At 46.9% G+C, this 20,542-nt stretch overlaps 1 protein-coding gene across 1 annotated transcript in view; it reads right to left on the bottom strand.

Annotated features, from left to right (window-relative positions):
• Nucleotides 1-102: 102 nt before the first annotated feature.
• RIMS4 (regulating synaptic membrane exocytosis 4) overlaps nt 103-20,542 on the bottom strand; it is a 55,816-nt gene continuing 35,376 nt past the window's right edge. Inside the window, exons 3-6 of the mRNA XM_054644631.2 lie at nt 10,721-10,833; nt 9,982-10,083; nt 9,591-9,730; nt 103-7,742 (exon numbers count right to left, since the gene is read on the bottom strand). Coding sequence (XP_054500606.1) covers nt 7,524-7,742; nt 9,591-9,730; nt 9,982-10,083; nt 10,721-10,833 — 574 coding nt within the window. The 3' untranslated portion in view covers nt 103-7,523. The remainder of the gene's footprint in view (nt 7,743-9,590; nt 9,731-9,981; nt 10,084-10,720; nt 10,834-20,542) is intronic.

Raw genomic sequence — 20,542 nt, 5'->3', positions numbered from 1 at the left:
GCACAAGGAGAAGGAAGGGTCCAGCTGAAGTCTCAGGTTGAAGATGAGGGTGGTGACAAGAGAGAGAGCAGACACACTCCACAGAAAACCTCCAACACACCGTAGGAAAAAAAAAAGGTTTTATTATCACCATTATCAACATTTTCATTAGCTTAACACTGAATTGTAAATCACTTATTCATTACATATTGTCTGAATAAAACCTACAGACAGGAAAAAGTATAGCAGAATCCTCTCCTGACTACAGACGAGTGGCCAGTGTCCCACCTTCCACCCAAGGCAGCCCAGGCACCTCCAAGCCACCTGGGCAAGCAGGCTGCCAGCTCCATTGCCTGTGTTCCCTCTGGCTCCACAGAGGTTACATCCCACCAAATGATGTTAAAAACCTCCAGAAAGTTTTGGAGAGGCCAAAAAGAGCAGATCTCAGCTGCCCCCACTCCTAGGGTAAAGCAAGAGGAGTGTTGTAGTGCCTGCAAAGTCGCTGGGTTTTGTGGAGCAATTAATGAAGTAAAAAGGTTTAACCTGTGAAAGCAGATTTCCCTGCAGTGGCCAGGCCCTGGCAGTGGGGTGGGAGCAGGGATGGGCTGGGGGATGGCTGACCCATCCCTGAGCAGAGGCCAGCTCTGCCACACCAAGGGGGATGGATGTGTCAGTGCAGAGATGTGTGGGCAGCCTCAGCCCCCTCGGGCTGGAATAAGGCCTCGTGTCCAGAGGGAAGTGGGGACCCATGGAGGGAGCAGAGGGTGCTGGGGAAAGAAAAGGAAAGGTGGAGGAAAGCTCGCTGGGAGCTGCCCTTCTCCCAGCCCAGAGGCAGCTCCCTGTCTTCTCCTGGCTGTCAGGGATGCACATCCTGCCTGCCTGGGCTGCCCAGCCCTGCAGAGGAGCCCTGGCTCCTTCCAAGGGTGGGAAAGGAAACAGTTTGAATACATTGGCAGGACATGGGCATCCCTGGGGGGTGGCAGGCCATGGCAGTGCTGCGTGAGGGGGTCTCAGGGAGGCACTGCATCCCCAGGATGCCCTTTCACTGTGCAGGGAGCAGGAGGAAGACAAGCCCAGTGTGGTGAGGCTAGAGGAACATGCCTTAAGATTCACCCTCCAAACCTCACTTTCCCTTGCTCCAAAGCTAAAACCAGCTCCAGGTCAAGAGGATGGAATCACCAAAGAAGAGACCAGCGTGCAGCACTGGGTCAGAAGCAGCAGCCCCAAAGAAAAAAACTGCTGAAGGATTTGAAGCTCCAGGCTGGCATTAGTGGGACTTGGAGTCCCTGTGGGCAGATATCCTAACATCTGGTGCCCAAACAACCACAAAAACCAGCCCCTGCAAAGGTTGTGGGATGGCTTCAGCAAGGTGTGCCTCAGTCATTCTCTTGGTTGGTTCTGCTCCCACCATGGCTCAGTGAGAGGAGCTCACAGCTGCCTGGGCACAGTGTGTGCCCACATGGCCTCTCTGCCAGACACAGCCCTTCCCTGCCCCTGCACAGGGGGCTCAGCCCATGTAACACGCCCAGAGTGAATGCCAAGGCTGTCCATGGACCGGGCCAAGCTGGACTGCTTTGCTTGCCATTTTAGCCACTGCAAAGTCACAAAGGGAAAGTCCTTGGGTCACTGTCTCTGTTTGCTGGTGCTCTGGAAAGGGCTGGTGCAAGGTCCTTCTGTTTCAGCCACTGAAGTCCAAAGAACCAAATGCTACAAAGAAACTCTCCCTGGTTCCTCTCCTCCACCAGGATAAAAGCAGTTACCACGGGGAAGGGAGGGCAGAGGGTGCCTGTACTGTGGGGAGAGTGGAGGTTCCCCAGGGGTGAGTGTGATGCTGCTGTCCAGGGTGAGCAGCTGGGGATGGATCTGAGGCTGCCTGGTGACTGGGACATGGCCACTGAGCAGAGGAGTCAGGCAGTGAGAGCTGAAGCCACATTCTGAGAACACCTGATCACCTGCAAACTCCCTGTGGAATCACCAGGTTCACAGACATACACCTTGCCTGGTGTGCACTGGGGTAAACACAAAAAGCCTTTCACTGATCATTCTCTTTTCACCGATCATCCTCTTTTCCAAATGCTTGGCTCAAATCTGGCAGCTGCAATTTCATTTTAGATGCTCCCTCCAGGTCACAAATAGGCCCTGGACTCCTCTACTGATGGCACTTTGCATTCACACACATCTCTCTCTCTCTCTTCAAAGCATTTAATAAAAACCAGGAATTCTTCCAGCATTCCTTGGGGCTCCCAGCACCACTGGGACCTGCTGCCTGCACAGCCAGCAGCCTGGCAATCTTGAGAACAACATGGACACTTGTCCTGTGGGAAATGCTGGGAGGAATCCACAGGCAATGGACTGGGATGCTGTTTTGAAGCTCTTTTATTCTATCACTGCATCAGTGATGGAGCTGACTTAAAATCCAGTATCCTGATCCTGCCACTTTGGAAAAATCAGAGAGCCCAGCACTAGCAAGTTTCTGAAGCAAGGCACAGAACAACCTGTGCCTGTTTTACACCTTGGTCCCCTGTGATCCCCTGCAAAGGTGCAACCTCTCTGCCTTGGGTGGAATTTTCTAACAAAATGGACAAATACCACCTATGAAATGGACAAAATAACCCACAGAGCCTTTGAAGAAGAGCAGCCCAATCTGCTGCTCTGAAAACAACCCCTCCCTTTAGCCTGCCCCAGGTATCTTGAGGAAAATAGGCAGCTGTCAGGCAGAACTCAAGTGGCCCCAGAGTGCAAAGGCTTTTTTGCTTTATCAGGGCTACAATGGCAGTGGGAACCATTCTCGTCAAGTTACAAATACTAGATAGCCTAAGAAAAACAGGAGATTGAAACAGTCATGAAGTTTATACTGAAACTAATTTTTACCTCTGTAGTATGAAGTCACCTACAGCTGTTTCTTTCTTCACCTAAGAGAGATCTCATGTTGATGGGCACAGACACTCACAGAGAAGTCTATAGAATGAATATATCTCACAAGGCAACAGCCCAGTCTTTGTTTTTTTACAATCAAAGTTAATATGGACCTTTTTCAAAAGTGATGTTGTTCAGATTGAAGACAATTATAAACTGTATCAACAATATGTACTACAGCCTGCAAGTCACAATCTGTGCACACCCAATGGAATATATTATTGCTTGGTAGCCTATTAGACTTTGTTTATAAAAAGATTTTTATACAGAGTACAGGATTATGACAAAACTAGCTTAGTAGTTCTCATCTTGAAAATACAACATCTATTCTTTCAACAAAGTAGCTGAGAGTTAATGAACAATAACAAATATTTACTAATAATTTTATGGCCAGTTTGAACAGAATTTCTTATAGGACTCTTTTCTGGTGTTTATTTACATATGCCTCTTTTCTTTTGGAAAAAAGTTGATAAAATATAACAAGGAACATAGAAATCAAAAGAATGAGTAAACTTCATACCAAGAACATCAAACATTTTTGAAAACACTAAATTATGTTACCTGTTAAAAAACATACATATCATTTTGTCTTTAAAGAAAAATATTTTTCCTGTTTTAAAATATTACCAACAGCATGTAATAAACTAACTTAAAATGAGTTTCATAAAAAAGTTGTCTTGCTGTCTAAACATTACTAAACATGCTTAGGTTGAGATTCTGTTAACTGCCTCAACATCTTAAAAACAGCTCCTTTACAGGAACTTGTGATATTCATACTCCAGAAGACCTGCAAATTTAGAACAGTACAATGATAAAGAATCTGGCAGCTAGGAACAATAAATATATATTTTCACTCAAAGCAAATAATTCTGCAGTGTCCTTTGAAACAATCCATGGCCAAGAAATGCTGTCCCTGACCCTGCCCACAGTGCCTGCAGTGCAAAGGGATGCTCCAGCAGCTCCAGCTGCTGGATGAGGACCCATGGATTGAATTGCAGAGTGAGGACCTTGGCCATCCCAGCTGCGTTGGGGCAAAGGGAAAGAAACACCAGGAGACTGGGAAAAAGATCACATTTTTTTTCCTGAACAAACCAGGACCATGGTCACGGCTGCTTTTTGCTCAGAGCACAAAGAGGACAAAGCCACATGCAAGGCTGCTCTCCCTGTGTGCAGGGGATTCCCACTGGGGAGGGACCATCCCGCTCTCAGCACCAACATTTCTTTGTTTCCATAATGCAGGTAACATTTAGGGATTGGCTCTCCATGGGTTTTTTGGCCAGCAATGCTCCCCTTACCTTTACAATGCAGCAGTTCATGCACAAGGAACAGAGAATCACCCCTGAGTTGGGCAGGCGTTTATCTCTCCTCAGTCTCATCCCTCATAATCATTCACCAACCAAGAATACTCTGACACCTTTTTGTTCTTTTATTTAAGTCTCCTGCTTTTCCTCTCTCCCTCCCTCACTGTAACCAACAGCAAGACTCAGGCACAGGAAAAGACTCAGCCAAGAATTGCAAAGGGGACAAAAATTCAGTTTTCAGCTGCTCATCACTATGGCAAAATGCTGCTTTATACACGACCACACTGGTAATCCCAACTCGCACACCACATTGCCTTAGACAGAAACTGGCCAGCCAAATTTTTGGGGGAAAAGTGGGTTAGGCTTTATAAAAATAGGCTATTCCAAGCCTGAGACTTGTCTTGGATGCTACACTGGGAGTCTTAAACCGATGGGCAACTAGCAGAGTTCTTTTCTGACTACAACACACCATGGCCAGTGCAGGAATCATGTGTGTGAGTGAAGCAAGAATTGAACTGCAGGGTACCATGCAACTCCCCCAGCCTCACTCTGTGTCCTGTGAGTCTGCTTTGTGAAGGAAGCACTTGCCAGTCCGTGTGACTGTGCTGTGCTTGGCAGCCAGGGATTGCAGGGTTCACTTACTGGGGAGAAACAGGACTTGGAGCGAGTCAAACAAAAGCACTGGACCACAATCAACCACGTAAAAAATGCAGAAGAAAATCGCATGGAGCAGACTGTGAAACTGCCTCCAAATTACAGGATTGGAGATGTTAACAAAAATAACACAACTAGAACCATAACTTCTTTATTTCACCCTGACAGTGACCCTTCAGCATGATTAAAACCAGACGGAAGCTAGTCCTCGGTGTTGAGGAGTCCTGTGGTAACTAAATTGATCATCACTGAGCCTGCAGAGCTTTCAGAGGGGCAGGAAACAGAGACAAGTTGCATCTGCCAGGCACACAGGAACTGAGCTTTTCGACAGACAGTCGTTAAACAAAGTTTTCTGGGGAAATATTTTTGGCATTTATAGTCTCCTACTCCCCATTAAAAACTGCAAAAATGCTGCATTCGTCTTACTGGGCACAGGAAACTCAGGATTAACTTAGCTCTTACTGGTAGATAATGTCCAAACTAAGTACCAATACAAAGCTTTTGGCATAACTTAAGACAGAAGCCCTGTTGCCAGGTCTGGTGTGTGCCTGGAGCTCCCCACAGTCCTTTTAAAGTCATAGTTATTAAAAGATCCAGTGCTACAAACCACTAAATCTACCTAATCTAGTCTAGTTCATACACATATTGTACAATATTGCCTAGTACTCACTACATACCAAGAGGAAAAGATGCTGACTTGAATTACAGTAAATGTGCTTCTTTTTTAAAAATAAAAATAAAAGAGAGAGCGCCACAACATAGTTTGACCAGCATGCAACAAACTTTCTTCAGCTAATATATAGAAATTGTCTAATACATTAGAAAAAATAATTAGTGAGAGGCCAGAGACATATTTGATCAAGGAAATTAAGAGATTTATCTGAAATGTTGAGGCTTTTGCCACTGAAGACTCAAAAAATTACTCATTCTATGTCCTTTGTCCTCCTTCCCTCTTCTTTATATTATATAATTTTTTACAGATTATTGTAAGGCCTATATAATTTTTGCATCTATCCTGTAATTTATCTCAAAATAATTTAAAATGCCATAGACAAGCTAGGACCAAAAGCAACTGCTTTTACCATCCACTCAACACTCATGCTTTTACTCTAAGAAAGCTGAGGTCCACATGCAGAAATAAATGCTCAGTATTTCTCTATGACAGGCCAAGAATCTGCTCATTCCTACATGGGACATGGGACCTTCACTTTTAAACCACAAAGTAAAACATCTCTAAAAGTTTATTCTGGGACAGCAGTCATCAAATCCTCATTTAGGAACTAATACAAAACCTAGCCAAAACAGAGCTATCAACAGAAAATCTTTGGAGATTCTCTGTGATTCTGGATAATTTAATTGTCTGAAGGATCCAGAGCCCTTCCTCCAGCACATGGCTCTGCTGGCAGCAGCTGCCACAGCTCAGCAAATGTGCTTTACTCATTTAATGAACAGAACACATGTGCTGTGACCACTGTCATCACATTCCTCACTCACCACCTCTCTGTACTTTGGGGATCACATCTCCTCTTGCAGGACACTTGACAATGCCTGTGTAGTGCCAAGACTGCCTAAAGCTCCCCTCCCTCCACAGGGAGGGTTATGGGCTCTCCAGCGCCTTCTTCTCAGATGGCAAACTGAGATTCTTTTCTTGTGCACCCCCAGAACCCCCCATTTCCTCTCCCATGGCAGAATAAAACAAACAGTCCTGTTTCAGGTCTGGGAAGGAAGGACAGCATCTCCAGCAGATATGTACCAGTACCAAGGAGATGAAGGAAAAAAGCAGGAGATAGAAGACATCATGACTGAAAGATGCACAGCAACAAGTAAGGGAGTCAGCAAACTGCAGAATGTCTTATCTGACAATACAAAACACCTCAAGCTGCAAGTGTGTTGTTCAGCTCCCACTTCTAGCATTTTGGGGTTTTTTACTGAGCAAAATTGTGGTTAATTAGCCTGCTAAACTCGAACTCTGTTTAAACTGTCTGCTCTAAGTGGGTGCTACTTGTTCTCCCACCAAGTATGCTTCATCAGCAGTGTTAGACACATAATGCAGTAAAGACACTTGCTGGTAATTTGGCACAGTTTGAAAACACAGCAACGACAGTGTTACAGCTAACATGACTCAGTGACAGGGAACTGATTCTAAAGAAAGAGTTGCAGGTTTTTTTCTTCTTCTTCCTCTCAGAAAGAAAGACATTATAAAAAGACCTAATGCTTCCTCTTAAACTTTCCGTTCCTGCTCTTTTTTAGGCCAGATGATGACCTCTAAATTTTTCAGGTACCTTCTTGTGAAAGAATTCATATTAGAAATTTCTAACACGCACAGCTAAGAGAAATCAATTCCTTACTCCCCCCAAATTCTTTCGAATGCTGCAACTTTCCAGGGTTAATATTGATCTGAAACAAGGGTCCAAGAATGACAGCGAGAGAAGTGAAACAAGAGGTGTATGTCTAATTTGACAACTAGGACTCATGCCCCATGGCACCTCCTCCTCGGACGGAGAGGGCACAGTGCCCTCCCCCTCGTCTTCTGTCTAAGGTCACTGGGTTATCCTCCTCTTCCAGCTCCACAAGAACTGATTGAACATGCATTGCGCTTGAGGTCAGAGTTCCAGCAAACAAAACCTTGACAGCATGTTTAAAAAACAAAAGCAGTTCCCCCTTCCTTACTCACTAAGACCTGTCACAGCAGGGTCCCACTGTGCTCTCCAGGGAAAGCTGGGAGGACTGGCGCAGGAGCGGGCCTGTGGTGGGATCTACCATCGAGGAAGTTGGGAAGAGCTTGTACCAGCCGATTGCTAAAGTTGACAAATCCAGTTCTTCCAGGAGAACCCTGGCCACTCCCATGAAGTGCTTGCGCTCCATGCGTCCATAGTTTCCCCAGACTATCACCTTAGGGACAAGAAGGGGGAGCACAGTTAATCCTCCAACTTTCACACTTCCTTGGGCAGCACAAGTCTGACCAATCCTTCGACTCATCCAACTTTCTGGAGCTTTGCTACAGTCTGAGAAGACCAGAAATGTTTACTCTACCAACGTGAAGTTCTGCCTGATGATGTTACTATTTTGTTTTAAACACATGTTTACAAATCCTAATGTTATTGGATTTTTTTTTCTCCCATGAAACAGAGGTGAATGTGCATGTGGACAAGACACCATTCTGCTGGGCAGGGGCAGCACCTGCACAAAGTATCCTCAGGGCTGCAGTCCAACACTTGCAGGTAAAATCTGGTCCTGCCATATAACAGGCCTTGGACACCAAAAGGTGGCCTGGGGAGGAAGGGCAGGAGGAGCTCCTGATCTGGAAAAATAAACCAACAAAAAAAAAAGGTGGGCAACAACTTGGGCCAAAAGCCAACAGTTTGAGGAGAAGAGCATGTTTTAACTTCTGCACACGTAGCAGATGGAGATGAGGCATGGCCACTCACCTGGAGGAAAGGCAGGAGCCAGGGACACGACACGAGGGGCACACGTGAGCGACATGCAGGGCAAGCAGCACAGACGGCCCAGAACGGCTCACAGACAGGGGAAGGGCAATGGAAGAGCTGGCAGAGGAGCAGGGAAAGCTGAGTCACACTTACGACACGATGGAGACCAGTGGGTGGAAGAACAAATGCAGTGAGGGTCATGGGCTTAGGCATGCTGGAGGTCTGGCCAGGTGGCCCTGTCGTGACAAAGGTGACGACTGACTGCAGAGTGAGTCCGTGCTCTGAAGAGGAGAGGATGAGTAGGACGGGTTATGATGACAATTAGTGATCTCTGGCTAATCCTGACAGCTTCTTTCCCTAGGCTCCTAACAGCCACAACACTACAGTTTTCTGTAAAATGAGGTAGGAGAGACAATGAATGTCAATCAAAAACCTAAAGTTCACATCTCAGCAGGAGATGCAGCAAGCCACTGCACAAAGTGAGTTTGGTGACATGTCCATTAGCAAAAAAGCCAAGCTCCTCAATTTATTCTTGGAATAAGTGCCTTTCCTGGCAGCAAGGCAGCAGGTAAGGAACCCCATGCAAGGCAAGAGCAGACCAAGCCAGGTCCCACTCTATTTCAGTCATAAATATGCAGTTTTGTTGCATCAGGGGAAAATGCTTCTAATAAAGGCAAATGAGGTAGAAGTCACTGAAGAAAAGGGTCCAGCAGGTTAGCTGGCAATTTAGACACCAGCGGAGGTAAAGAATGGAAACTCATGGATTAATTACATTAGTATTACAAATAAACTTTAGCCAGGCTTTATTGGATGTAAATTATTTTTATAAGATTTAACAATGCAAATCACTCTTTGCTCTGGAAACATAGGTACAGAGTTGAAAATATGAGTATGGCAGAAAACACATGGCAGTAACAGAAAAGAGGTAGAAAAAGGTAAGATATGTGATTGGGTGATGGCAAAGCAGAATGCCCTGAATGTGTATAAGCACAGAAGGCAACCCATGCTGCAAGATCATTTTAGCACCTATAGGTACCACCCATCTCCTAACTGGTTGGGAAAAAAAGAATTAAAAAAAATTAAAAATCAATCCACTCATGGTATCTGGCAGGGTGTCAAATAATCATCAGCTTGGGTATGAAGAAAGAGGGATTCCTTTCCCTTTGCTAAGTTCATATTGAGTGCATTTGGTTTGACACAAACATTGGCTTTTTCTCATCTATGTTAATTAACCAGCACGACAGGACTCAGTATCTTCTTCCATGAGAGGTGGAAGAGAGAGAGGGGCAGACCTGAGACTTGCTCATCTTACCTGTAATACTTTGCCCTGGGGACTCTCAGCAAACAGCAACACCTGATTGTACAAAGGGTCCAATGACTTGCGAGCCACTTTTGTCTTCTTTTTCGCAATGCACACGCCATTCTCTAGCAGGTAAGCTTTGATGTAAGCAGCTGGAACAAAGAACATGGTCAAATATGAAGAAAATCTTCATGTTCACTTTAGAAAAGACAGTGTGGCATGTCTCAGGTGTTTCTAAAGAAGGCAGTTACAGAAGGGAAAAGATTTGCCCAAGCAGCTTTGTTTTCAGCACCACACACAGGCTGCTTAGTCCTGCCAAGCAAAAATTCAAATTTTCCCTGTTCACAAGCATTGTGGGAGGCAGAGGCTCAGGGCAGTACTTTAGGAGATCAAAGCATCCTACCTGGCAGTGTTTTGGAGCCAGGTTTTGGTGTCAGTCCTCGAGCCTGAATGATATCCACTTCAAGCTGCCCATTTCGCTCTTGCAAGCCAATTTCCACGTCCCCTAAACCAGAATGTCAAAATACATAGAAGACTTTCAAAATAATACATCATTGGGTTACAAAAATTTTTAAAAAACAATCTTCATGTCCCTCCTACACAAACTATAACAAACTGTATGTGCCTGATTTCCTCCTGTATTACTCTGGAGCAGCTCCACAGTGATTCCAGGCCACATTTTCAAAAGCAAACTTGACTGGGAGCCCTCTAAAATGGCTTTGGTGGCTCAGTCTCCTACTCTTTGTGGCAGAAAGCTTCTCATCTCTTCCAAATGGAAGAACCTAGGATTGCAAGCTGCTTTGGAAAATGCAATTATGGTGGACCATAACAAAATTCTTACAGAGCCTGATGGGCCTTACAGAAAGAAAAACCCCACAAGATGCATTTTCAGGATTTTAGCTGCATTTTACTCAGTCTGTGCCTTTCAGAGCTGAGGGAGAAAAGCATAAAGCTGCTGCTTTCCTCCTAATGCCACATTTGCTGCAGTCAGCAAAACCTTTCAGCCAAGCTCACTCGATTTAACAGAGAAATGGAGCAGGACAGTGTTAGATCAGCAGATGCTGGACACATTATTAGGTGCCTTGTAGGAGCTGCCTGTTCAAGGCTCAGTTAAAGCCACCCGACTCCTTTGTGTTCCTTACCCATCGAGGTGGTGGCCAAGGTCTGACGGCCAACAAACTGTGCAGGGCCCATGCTCCCCAGGAAGTCACTAAACTGCCCAGCAGATGCCAGATGGACTCCACTGAAATTCAAGCTGCAAGAGAAAATTATTTTGGCTAGTGGTTAATCTGCATTTTAAAGCAACTCAGTAACTAAAGAACCAGATTTATCTTTGAAATGAATGACGTCTATGGAGTCTTTTTTTGAGCAAAACTCGATGGTTTCTACACAGTTTAGTTAGATGGAATCAATTTAAAATCTCTCTCCTCGCCCAAAAAAACCCCAATAATGGCTGCAGTCACCAGCTGGTCAACATTTGTTTAGCTGTAACTAATTGCCTCTAAAGAGAATTTCTGCTATCTCAGGCTCATATGTGGCTGTCACCTCTTCAGGTTGATTGCTAGAATAGCTTATAGGATTGTCTCTTGGTAGCCATCCCTTCCCAATCCTCATTTCTGCAGAGGAAATAATCCATCTAGAGCAGTAGTTAAAAGTGAGATGAGCAGGGCAAGCATCAGTCCCCTTGGGACTCAATTCCCTATCCATTTATAACACACACAGAGCAATACATCTCCTTTTTGATTAGAGGGTCCCATTTCCTCCTGCTCAACATCAGAAGCATCCACCCTGTCCACACTGTGGTTTTCACATCTGCTTCCATGACTGTAGCCACAAAGAGGATCTGACTATGGGTGGCAACAGGACAACATCCTCAAACACCAGCAGTGCCTCTGCCACAGTGACCACAGCAAAAGAAAAGCTGTTGGGAGGACAGAGCCTCCAAATCTCATCACCAGGTACTGAGGCTGGCCCGTGGCAAGCTACAGGTGCTGGTCACTGCACTGGGACGTGTGTGTAGCAGCACAAAAGAGTCAAACTCTGTGGTACACTGATACAAAAGAAGATTTACCCAGTTGGACCCTGATTTACGCAGCTGTTTTGGAGGTTGTAGAAGAACTTGCTGCAAATGGTAAGGAGGAGGCTTGAGGCCAGCATTTGACACCTACATTTGTCCCACAGGCATCTGCCAAGCCATGACACAGCTGCTGAGCCACGTCAGGAGCTCTGTGCCGGGATACCCACGCTGCCGTGCCGGGTGCTGCTCTCTGCCTGCTGCGTGCCAAAGCCAGGCACAATTACAAACCTCCTCCACTTCTCCAAACATCCCTGAATGGGGGCAATTACCCAGGGAGTGATGCAGCCCCCGTTCCCCCAATCCCTCTCTCACAAAGGACGCTGTGAGGAGGCTGCAGGTTGGGTACAAGTGACGGCAGAGAGGAGCCCTGCCTGCGGGGTGGGCAGGCTCTCACACAGCTGAGTCAGCCACAAAGCCTTGGTGATGCCCCCCTGCTAGCCAGTTACATTTAAAAGACATTAAAAAGAAAAGGAATTCTTTTCCAACCCCATTCAACCAGCAGTGTGGTAATTTCAGGTTGGGATTTCAACTCTCATTAGCTATTTGCAGACCCGCTCTCAGCCCCATGGGAGTATTTATTTATTCTGACAGGGAAGGAGGATGCCAGCACACACACATCAGCAGCTCACCACACATGGGGACTGAAGAGGACATGTCACTAGCATGGGTTCATGGGGTGGCTTAGCTCCCTGTGACAGAGGCACTGCATTAAATGGCCCAGCTTTTCCACAGAACACTGCACCTCCCCTCTACGCTGACCTGGCTCTTTGAGAAACCTGGTTATTGCTGCTGGGCAGGGAGAGCTGCTGAGCCATCAGCATGGAAAAACCTGCCCTTGAGCTCTTTACAAATGTCACCTTTGTGCAAAGGGATGAGGGAGTCTTGGCCTCCTGGGTAACAGGCTTGGGAGGGGCTCTGCTTGGGTGTATTTTCCTCAGTTCAGTGTTTTTTTCAGCCTGCATCCACTGTTTGCACCAACACTCCAGGTGATATTCTGAGATACAACAGAAACAGCAGCGTTTATTTGGCACTTGTTGCAGAGAAGGCTTAGCATTTCTCTCAATTTCCTGTGTCACCAACTCCTTAGCAGCACAAGGTGTATCCCCAGTGTCCAGGGCCACACTCTGCTCCCTGTGGGCACACAATTCCTGCCCCACCACCCACCTGGCATCTGTCAGCCCCACCATGGCAGCCATCCCTGGGACCAGGGCAGAGTTGCTGGATTTGTGGCTCCCCAGGATAAACTGCACACAGAGAGAGAGAGAGGCCCAGGGCTGGAAAATCTGCAGGGACATGGGATGGGGGAAGCAGAGGAAGAAGGAGCCCAGAGCCAGACAGGCTTTATCAGGCTCGTGATTTGCCCATACAAGGAGGGAAGAAGTGAGTCCTGGTGCACATGAGGACCAGCGAGACTCCGTGACCCTGCTGGCTCAGGCATTTTGGGCTGCACACAGAGAGTCAAAAAAGGATGAAAACTAGTGCCTAGAGAACTCAAAATAGTGCAGGAAAAAGGGAGATCTGACAGACAAAGACGTAAGATTCAGCAGGAGATGAATGGACCATCAGCCAGAAGGTAAATGTTTTCTTTATTCTCTTCAACTCATGGAAGACAAATGGCCCAAACTCGGGTCTCACTCCTGCCCTGGGGAGTGTGTGACCTGAAGCAGCACGTAAATAACAATCTGGCAAGACAACTCATAGCTGTTCAGGGAAATGTTCACTGCTGTGCTCAGAACAGATGCTTGGGATAATTAGCAAGATGCTGAGGACCAGGACAGAGGAGGGGAAGCCCAGGATTGAGTGAAGCTGAGAGCTATGAGAGTTCACAGCACACCCAGAACTAGGTCTTAGAGCAATTCCTCTCCAGGGGAAAGTCAGCCATGTTACTGCAGAGGACACACAAAGGTGGGAGAAGACCACTCACAGAAACCCCTCTGGCCTCTAAATACTCAAAACAATTCAATAAACCATTTCCTCTTACCTGCCAGGGAGAATCACATCAAAGGCTGATGCCAAGCACTCCTCTGCACTATACCTGTGTGGAGAGAAGGCATCTGTGCTCTCACACCAAGCCACCCCTCCTCTGGCCTAGCAGGAGGTGTCCCTGCCCATGGGACTGGGCAGCTGGGACCCAGCAGGGCTGGAACCAGATGATATTTAAGGTCCCTTCCAAGCTGTTATGTGATGCTAACTATGAATGCTGCTAGCAAAGGCTCTGCCCAGCAGCTGGGGCAGCTCAGGAGAAAGCAAAAACACCTGCTAACAGAGCAGCTGATGCTGCAGCCTGCATTGATGATACAGAGGAAAAAAGCAGGAGAGTATGAAGGACAGTGTTAAAAAGCACAAGAACAAGAGCTGTTGGGGTAAAGGTGAAGCAATGGCAATGGGAAGTGCTTACAGCAAAGCAAAGGCTGCTGTTACCCTCCATAAATTCAGAAGTCAGAGAGCTCTGGATGACCTTGAAATGATGAATGCGCTGCAGTGCAAACTACAGCAAGAGGGCAGGACACTGCTGCAGGGCCACCCAGGCTGGGCCACCAGCACAGAGCCTTGCAAGGAGGGCAGTGGAGCTGCTGCTTGAATGGAGCTGCTGATCCCAAAGGGAATGGCAAAGCTCACTTAAAAACACAGGCCAAGGTCAAGACTCAATCAGTCTGGATAACAGCCCTAGTTAATGGGTTTACTAGCACTATAAGAAACTCAGGATTAAATTAGACAGTTAATGTTCCCCACTGTTGTTATATTTGACTGGGAAGGGAAGACATAGGAATTACTTCTATAATAGATTATGCCATTAGCTGGTGGAACTGGCTGCTATGTTGCACAGAGGCTGACCTTTTGCAGTCCTGCTTTATTAGACATTAGAAGCAGCAGCTCTAAATCTTGGCTTTGACCAATTCCTGGACATATATTTGGGTATTGCCAATAACCCTGGAATGGAAACAATTTCTGTCTGGAAAAATCATAAGCTATCTCCAAGAAAGCTACTGCTTTTCCCTTGAGGGGAGAGGGGAGGGGAAAATAAAACGGCAGAAATATAGTATGAATGTGGATTAAAACCAGCAGGAATGATTTAGCAGAATAGACTAAATTTCAGATGCTCAAATTCAGCTTGATGAGCTGTCTGTCAAAGGCTCAGAGAGAGGCTGAGATGGTGAGGTGAGGGGGACGTGTATGGTGAGATTGCTGGGACAGGCTCTCCCCATTCCCTCACTTGTTTTTCCTGCAGTTAAAGCAGGGAGGAAAAGAGCTCCAGGGAGCACTGTGACTTCTTTTAACTCCTTAAATGCAGCCCTGATGCTCCCAAGAGCCCTTCCCTGCCACTCTGGAACATGCTGCAGGCTCAGCAGACTTTTCCTGCCTGCCCTCTGCATATATCAAGCTGTTCTGACCTGCCCTTGATGCAGAAACCAGCTCTCCAGCTGAATCCCCACACACTGGATGTGCTGGAGACAGGCTCCTGAAGGGATCTGCCGCAGGTGACAGTGGTGTCTCCACCCTGGGTGACAGCCAGCAGATGTTTCACACACACTGGAGCAATCCTGGAAAGCCCTTCCCCTCCCATTGCCCAACATGTCTGTCCCTTAAGGGGAACAATCACTACAACCTGGTTATCACCGACATGAGATGTCTTTTTTTTTTTATTGCATCTAAAGAGAAATGCTAAAAATAGCCAGAGGAATAAAGAGGGAGAGCTTTGCAGCTGACTTGCAAATAGCAGCTGCCAGAGCCAGCAGGGCCCTGTGACAGGACCATCTCACGCTGCAAAGAGCTGCACACAGAGAAGATTAACAGGTGACACTTGTCAGCCTTTTGTCTAAAGGGCACAAATCCTCCACTGAGCAAGGGCAGTGCAGCCTTTGAACAGCAAAGCGAAATTAATTATCTCTTCTCTGGCCCTTTGCTTTCACTAATCATGATTTACGGGCTCTGCTTTGCCACAGCCAAATGGGGATGATTTTAACAGAATTAAAGATTATGGGTTTGCTGAGGAATTGGTCCTAAGTTGAATGCAATGCTGTTGTTGGCCAGAAGGCAGAGGGAGAGCACAGGGAGGTCAGTGATGTCTCCAGAGTGTCAAGGACAAATGAAGGACATTTTGCTGGAGGATGCTCAGACCATGGTCTTCAGCTGTAGGCAAGGAGGCAGAGCAGGGACAGTGGAAAATAACACTGGACACTACTACTAATAATAATATAACTGGATACTATTGATCCTGGGATCTCTGAGCCCACCAACACAGCAGAAACCTGCATCAAGGCTAACCCTGGCTGCACCAGCTCCCACCAAGGCTCAGCACAGGCTGCAAACACCACTTCAGCATCAAATAACCATTGCTGTGCCCAAACTGTGCCTGGCACAGGAGCCAGCAGGGATGGCAGAGGGGACACACCTGGGGACAGCAGAGACACACCTAGAGACAGCATGGACATGGGGACAGCAGGGACACACCTAGCGACAGCAGGGACACGCCTAGGGATAGAAGGAGCCGGGACAGCAGGGACACACCTAACAACAGCAGGGACACACCTAGCGACAGCAGGGAGCCGGGACAGCAGGGACACCGCTAGGGACAGAGGGAGCCGGGACAGCAGGGACACCGCCAGGGACAGAGGGAGCCGGGAGAGCAGGGACACCGCCAGGGACAGAGGGAGCCGGGACAGCCGCGAGAGGGAGACACGAGCCCGCGGCAGCGCCGCAGCTCCCGCACTGCTGCGGGGCCCGAGCAGAGCAGGTACCAAGCAGCAGCCCGGCTTTATGGCACACGTAACAGAGCCCACAAACCCCTTCTGTCTTTGTGGGACACGTTTATATGCAGGATAAGACTGGGTGTGTGTACAGACAGGGGAACAAGAAGCACTGTGGAAAGGGACCTGGGGGTCCTGGCTGATGGCAAGTTGAATATGATCAGCATATTCACATATGATCAGCATATTCACACTCCCTGGAAGCTGGGAGGGCCAATCCTGTCCTGGAGGCATCAGACACAGCATGGCCAGCAAGGGAGGGGATTGTTCTGCCCTGCTCTGGTGCAGCCTCACCTCAACTCCTGGGGGCAGTTTTGGCACAGCAATATAAAAAAGACATTGAACTATTAGAGAACATCATTCAAGAGATGCCACAAGGATAGTGATGGGACTGGAGGGGAAACCTTATGGGAAACACCAGAGGTAGCATGGTTTGTTCATTCTGGAGGAGACTGAGGGGAGACTTCATTGTGGTCTTGAGCATCCTCATGAGAGGAAGCAGAAGGGCAGGAATTGATCTCTTCCCTCTCATGACCAGTGACAGGTCCTGAGGAAATGGTATAAAGCTGTGTCAGGGAAGGTTTACGCTGGATATTAGAAAAAGGTTTTCACCCAGAGGGTGGTCAGGCACTGGAACAGGGCACTGGTCACAGCTCTTGAGTTCTAGAAGCATTTGGACACCGCTCTCAAGCACAGGGTGGGATTCCTGGGGTCTCCTGTGCAGGGCCAGGAGTTGGACTTGAGGATCCTCGTGGGTCCCTTCCAACTCAGCATATTCTACACTCCATGGATCTTAGAAGCTGTGTGCTCAAACTGGGGCTGAAACTGCCCAGACCTTCTTCTTTTAAACACAACATTCCTAATCCTGTTTATTTACGAAATCTGTGCAGCCTCTGAAGACTGTGTTCTTGTGCTGCATGCTGTAGGTCAGGTCATTACTCTACTCTGTAGAGTAATTTAAGAGTGGCTTAAAGTCTCCTTGCCAGCTGCTTGCTTCTCTGCTCTTTCAGGGTAGCAGCATTTCCTGACCTACTCCTTGCAAAGATCCATGTCCTTCCCCTCTGTGGGCAAATCATGCAGTCGCTCCCTTCATGGCACAGCAGCTCCTCCTTATATATGACTGGATGCAGAACTAGCTTTTCAGAGTTTGCTTGTAAACTGATCAGGATTTGAATGCTCAGATGGACAACGCCGATTTCAATGCAAAATGCTATGAAGAAAATGCAGAGCAGCTGTGCTGATGCCTCTCACACAGCGTATGTGGCTCTGCTCAGTCCCTTCTGCACTCCCACCCGCTGGTGGCTACAGATTAGCATGCAGAGTGTGCAGAGGCAGACACTTTTAGGGAAAATGTATCATTAATTTCTTTTCCTGTCCGTGCAGAGTTTGTCCGACCTCTTTTCTAAATCTATTTTTAAATTGCTCCTGGGACTCTGTATGCCAGGTATCCCATTATGCTGTTGAGAGCGTTTGCAGAATCAGCTTGTCAAAATCTTGTAATACTCACAGGAAATATGGTCAGAATGCATCTCCACAGGTCAGACAGTCACACCCAGGTCCCAAGACCAGAGCAGCCTTATTTACACCATCTAGGACAGCTGCTTTTCTAACCTGTTCTTAAATCTTTCCCAGAGAGTTTATTCCTGTGCATTATTTTACTTTCTCCTTCCAAATATTTTTCCAGTTTTTCCTCTTTACACATCAGTCCTAAACGTCCTTTGTGAATTATCAGTTTGAAAAACAGACCACATATTCCCTTTCTTTTCTTCTTGATACTATACCTTTTTATAAGTCTTACAAGACTTTGAGACTGGTCTTGATTGTACTAATGTGTAATGGCCACACACTCGCTGCTGTGCCTGTGCAGAAGAAATACAGAGTAAGGCATTCATCTCCCTTCACAGGCTGGGTGTAACACCCTTTTGGTCCAGGAGCTCTCTCAGAATAGGAGAATTTTGTGTCCTCACCCTTGGACCAAATCCCCATTCCTGTCTCTCTGTTTCACACATTGCACACCTTGACTCCCACAGAGCTCCACTGCTCCGGGTTCAGCGAGGTGGTGAGGCCAGACAGCTTCAACACAGCCACCCCCTGGCACACCCAGACACAGCTATTTCTAGAAGATAACATTTTGTCTTGTTCTTTTCATGGATTCATTTACACTATCCACACAAACACCTATTTGCCATCATCTCAAGTCTCCAGAGGTGATACATTCTTGAAGAGCTGCTCCACTATGTCTGCTATGTGCATGGGATGTGTCTGGGCCCAGGGTTCAGAAATTATTGTTCTGTTCCTGTAAATAAAAAAGCCTCTTTTTTTTAATCATCTCATGGCACAAACTTGCATTTAATAAGCAAGTTGCCTAAACACAGCCATGCATCTCAGTGGTTTGACTTGCACAGCTGAACTAACAGATACACCACACATCTACATCTAACATGGAGCTAAATTCTCCAGCTCTATCTTTAAAAAACAGGGACAGCAACAGATTCCTACAGCCAGAAGAAATGGGGAGAGGGAAGTCTCCTCTGAGACTGATAACATATTTGACAGTTATTTTATTTGAGCATTAAAAAAACCCCATCAGAACTCCAATTTCAGGGAGCAGTAATGTTCTGTGTAACAATCACACTCATCCATATTGCATGTTAACGTCTTTTAAATCGCATCTCCCAGGCAGGAGCCAAGCAGAATCTATCAGCTAAGGAGGAAGGCAGAACTTGCCAGTGTCCATAACCCCATCTTTCAAATATTTATAGTGTGCAGGAGGAATATGCATCCAGGGACTGGGCACAGAGCCCCTTAACCTGCCAAAGTCGATGTGAACGCTGCAGGAGCCTTCACTTTGGCTGGGAAGGTTTTCCATGACCCAAACCCACCCTAACCCCACCAACTGCACACCTCTCCTGTGCCAGGCAAGATCTCCAACTCTGCCTCTCAACAAGCTCTGTTTCTCTCTGGGCCACTCCAGTTTCTGTAGCATTTTTAGCACTGTGACGTGCTGTCTTCTGCGCTGTAACACATTGTACTCCGCTCGCGTATCCCGCTCCTTCTGCTCTGCTCTGTGAATTCTGCCACTGAAACAGTGCTATAAAAACTATGCAGTGAATTCTGCACAAAGACCTCCCCCACTCCCTTCCCCACCTTGCCAGGCTAGCTCCATTTTTAGCAATCACTAGTCATCTAGATGCACTGAATAAAAGATAGCTACCTGTCTTCAGTGAGCAATTCTGTCTGCTCCCAAGGGGTTGCTGAAGGTGGGATTCACTGTATTTCCTGCTGGAACCACAGCTCTCAAGGTCACATCCTTTCCAAGCTGTGCTGGTCAAGCTTTGCCTGCACAAAAGGATGTGCTGTTGCTGAACAGCCTAAGGAATTTTTTGATATATTACAGAAATAATCTCCATGCCTTTCCTGGTTTCCATCTCAAAAGACACTGGTTTCTTACAGCCTGAACTAATATTAGCATGTTTCATTACATTTTTTAAAAGGACTCAGATAAAAAGAGGCCTGAAGATAATCTGTTATAAAAGACTCTAGAAGTCTCTTGGCTTTGGAAGTCCAACAAGAAACATTCAGGAATTAGCTGCAACGTGAATCTCCTGAATGGGGCATTGAGGAATCAAGTATTTTGGTCATTCTTGAATGTTGATGGATAATTTCTGGTGAAGGGAAGTGAATTTTCATGTGGTCACAACCCAGGCTAGTATTTTCTCCTGCTTCCTGTTAATTATTGTTCCACAGTGAAGCAGAGAGGGGCAGGCAGCTTCCCCAGCCTAAGTCCCAGTGTTGGATTACACCAGCCCAGGGGCAGAGCTGGTACAGAAGGAAGCCAAGAGGTGCGAGATGCCCCTGCAGGTGGCACTTATGCCAGGCTGTGTCCTGCTCCTGGCCAGGGCACAACAGGGCAGGGCTCAGGCAGCACTGCCCTCACCAAGGAGAAGAGAGCTGAGATGGAAACAACAAGATGCCTCCTCACTGGACCTGCACACTCATCTCAGATAATACCAGAACAATCCTCCAAGTCTTTGTTAGTCACCACCTGCTGTGCTTTTCTAAGGTAAGAATCACCTGATCTCTCCAGAACTTAATCATCTCAGCAGTAGCCAGCAAGAACAAAAACCCTATGAGTACCA

This window comes from Agelaius phoeniceus, chromosome 17 (assembly GCF_051311805.1).
Source record: "Agelaius phoeniceus isolate bAgePho1 chromosome 17, bAgePho1.hap1, whole genome shotgun sequence".
Lineage (NCBI taxonomy): Eukaryota > Metazoa > Chordata > Aves > Passeriformes > Icteridae > Agelaius > Agelaius phoeniceus.
Note: the sequence above shows the minus strand (reverse complement) of the source record. Positions and strands in the feature narration are given on the sequence as shown.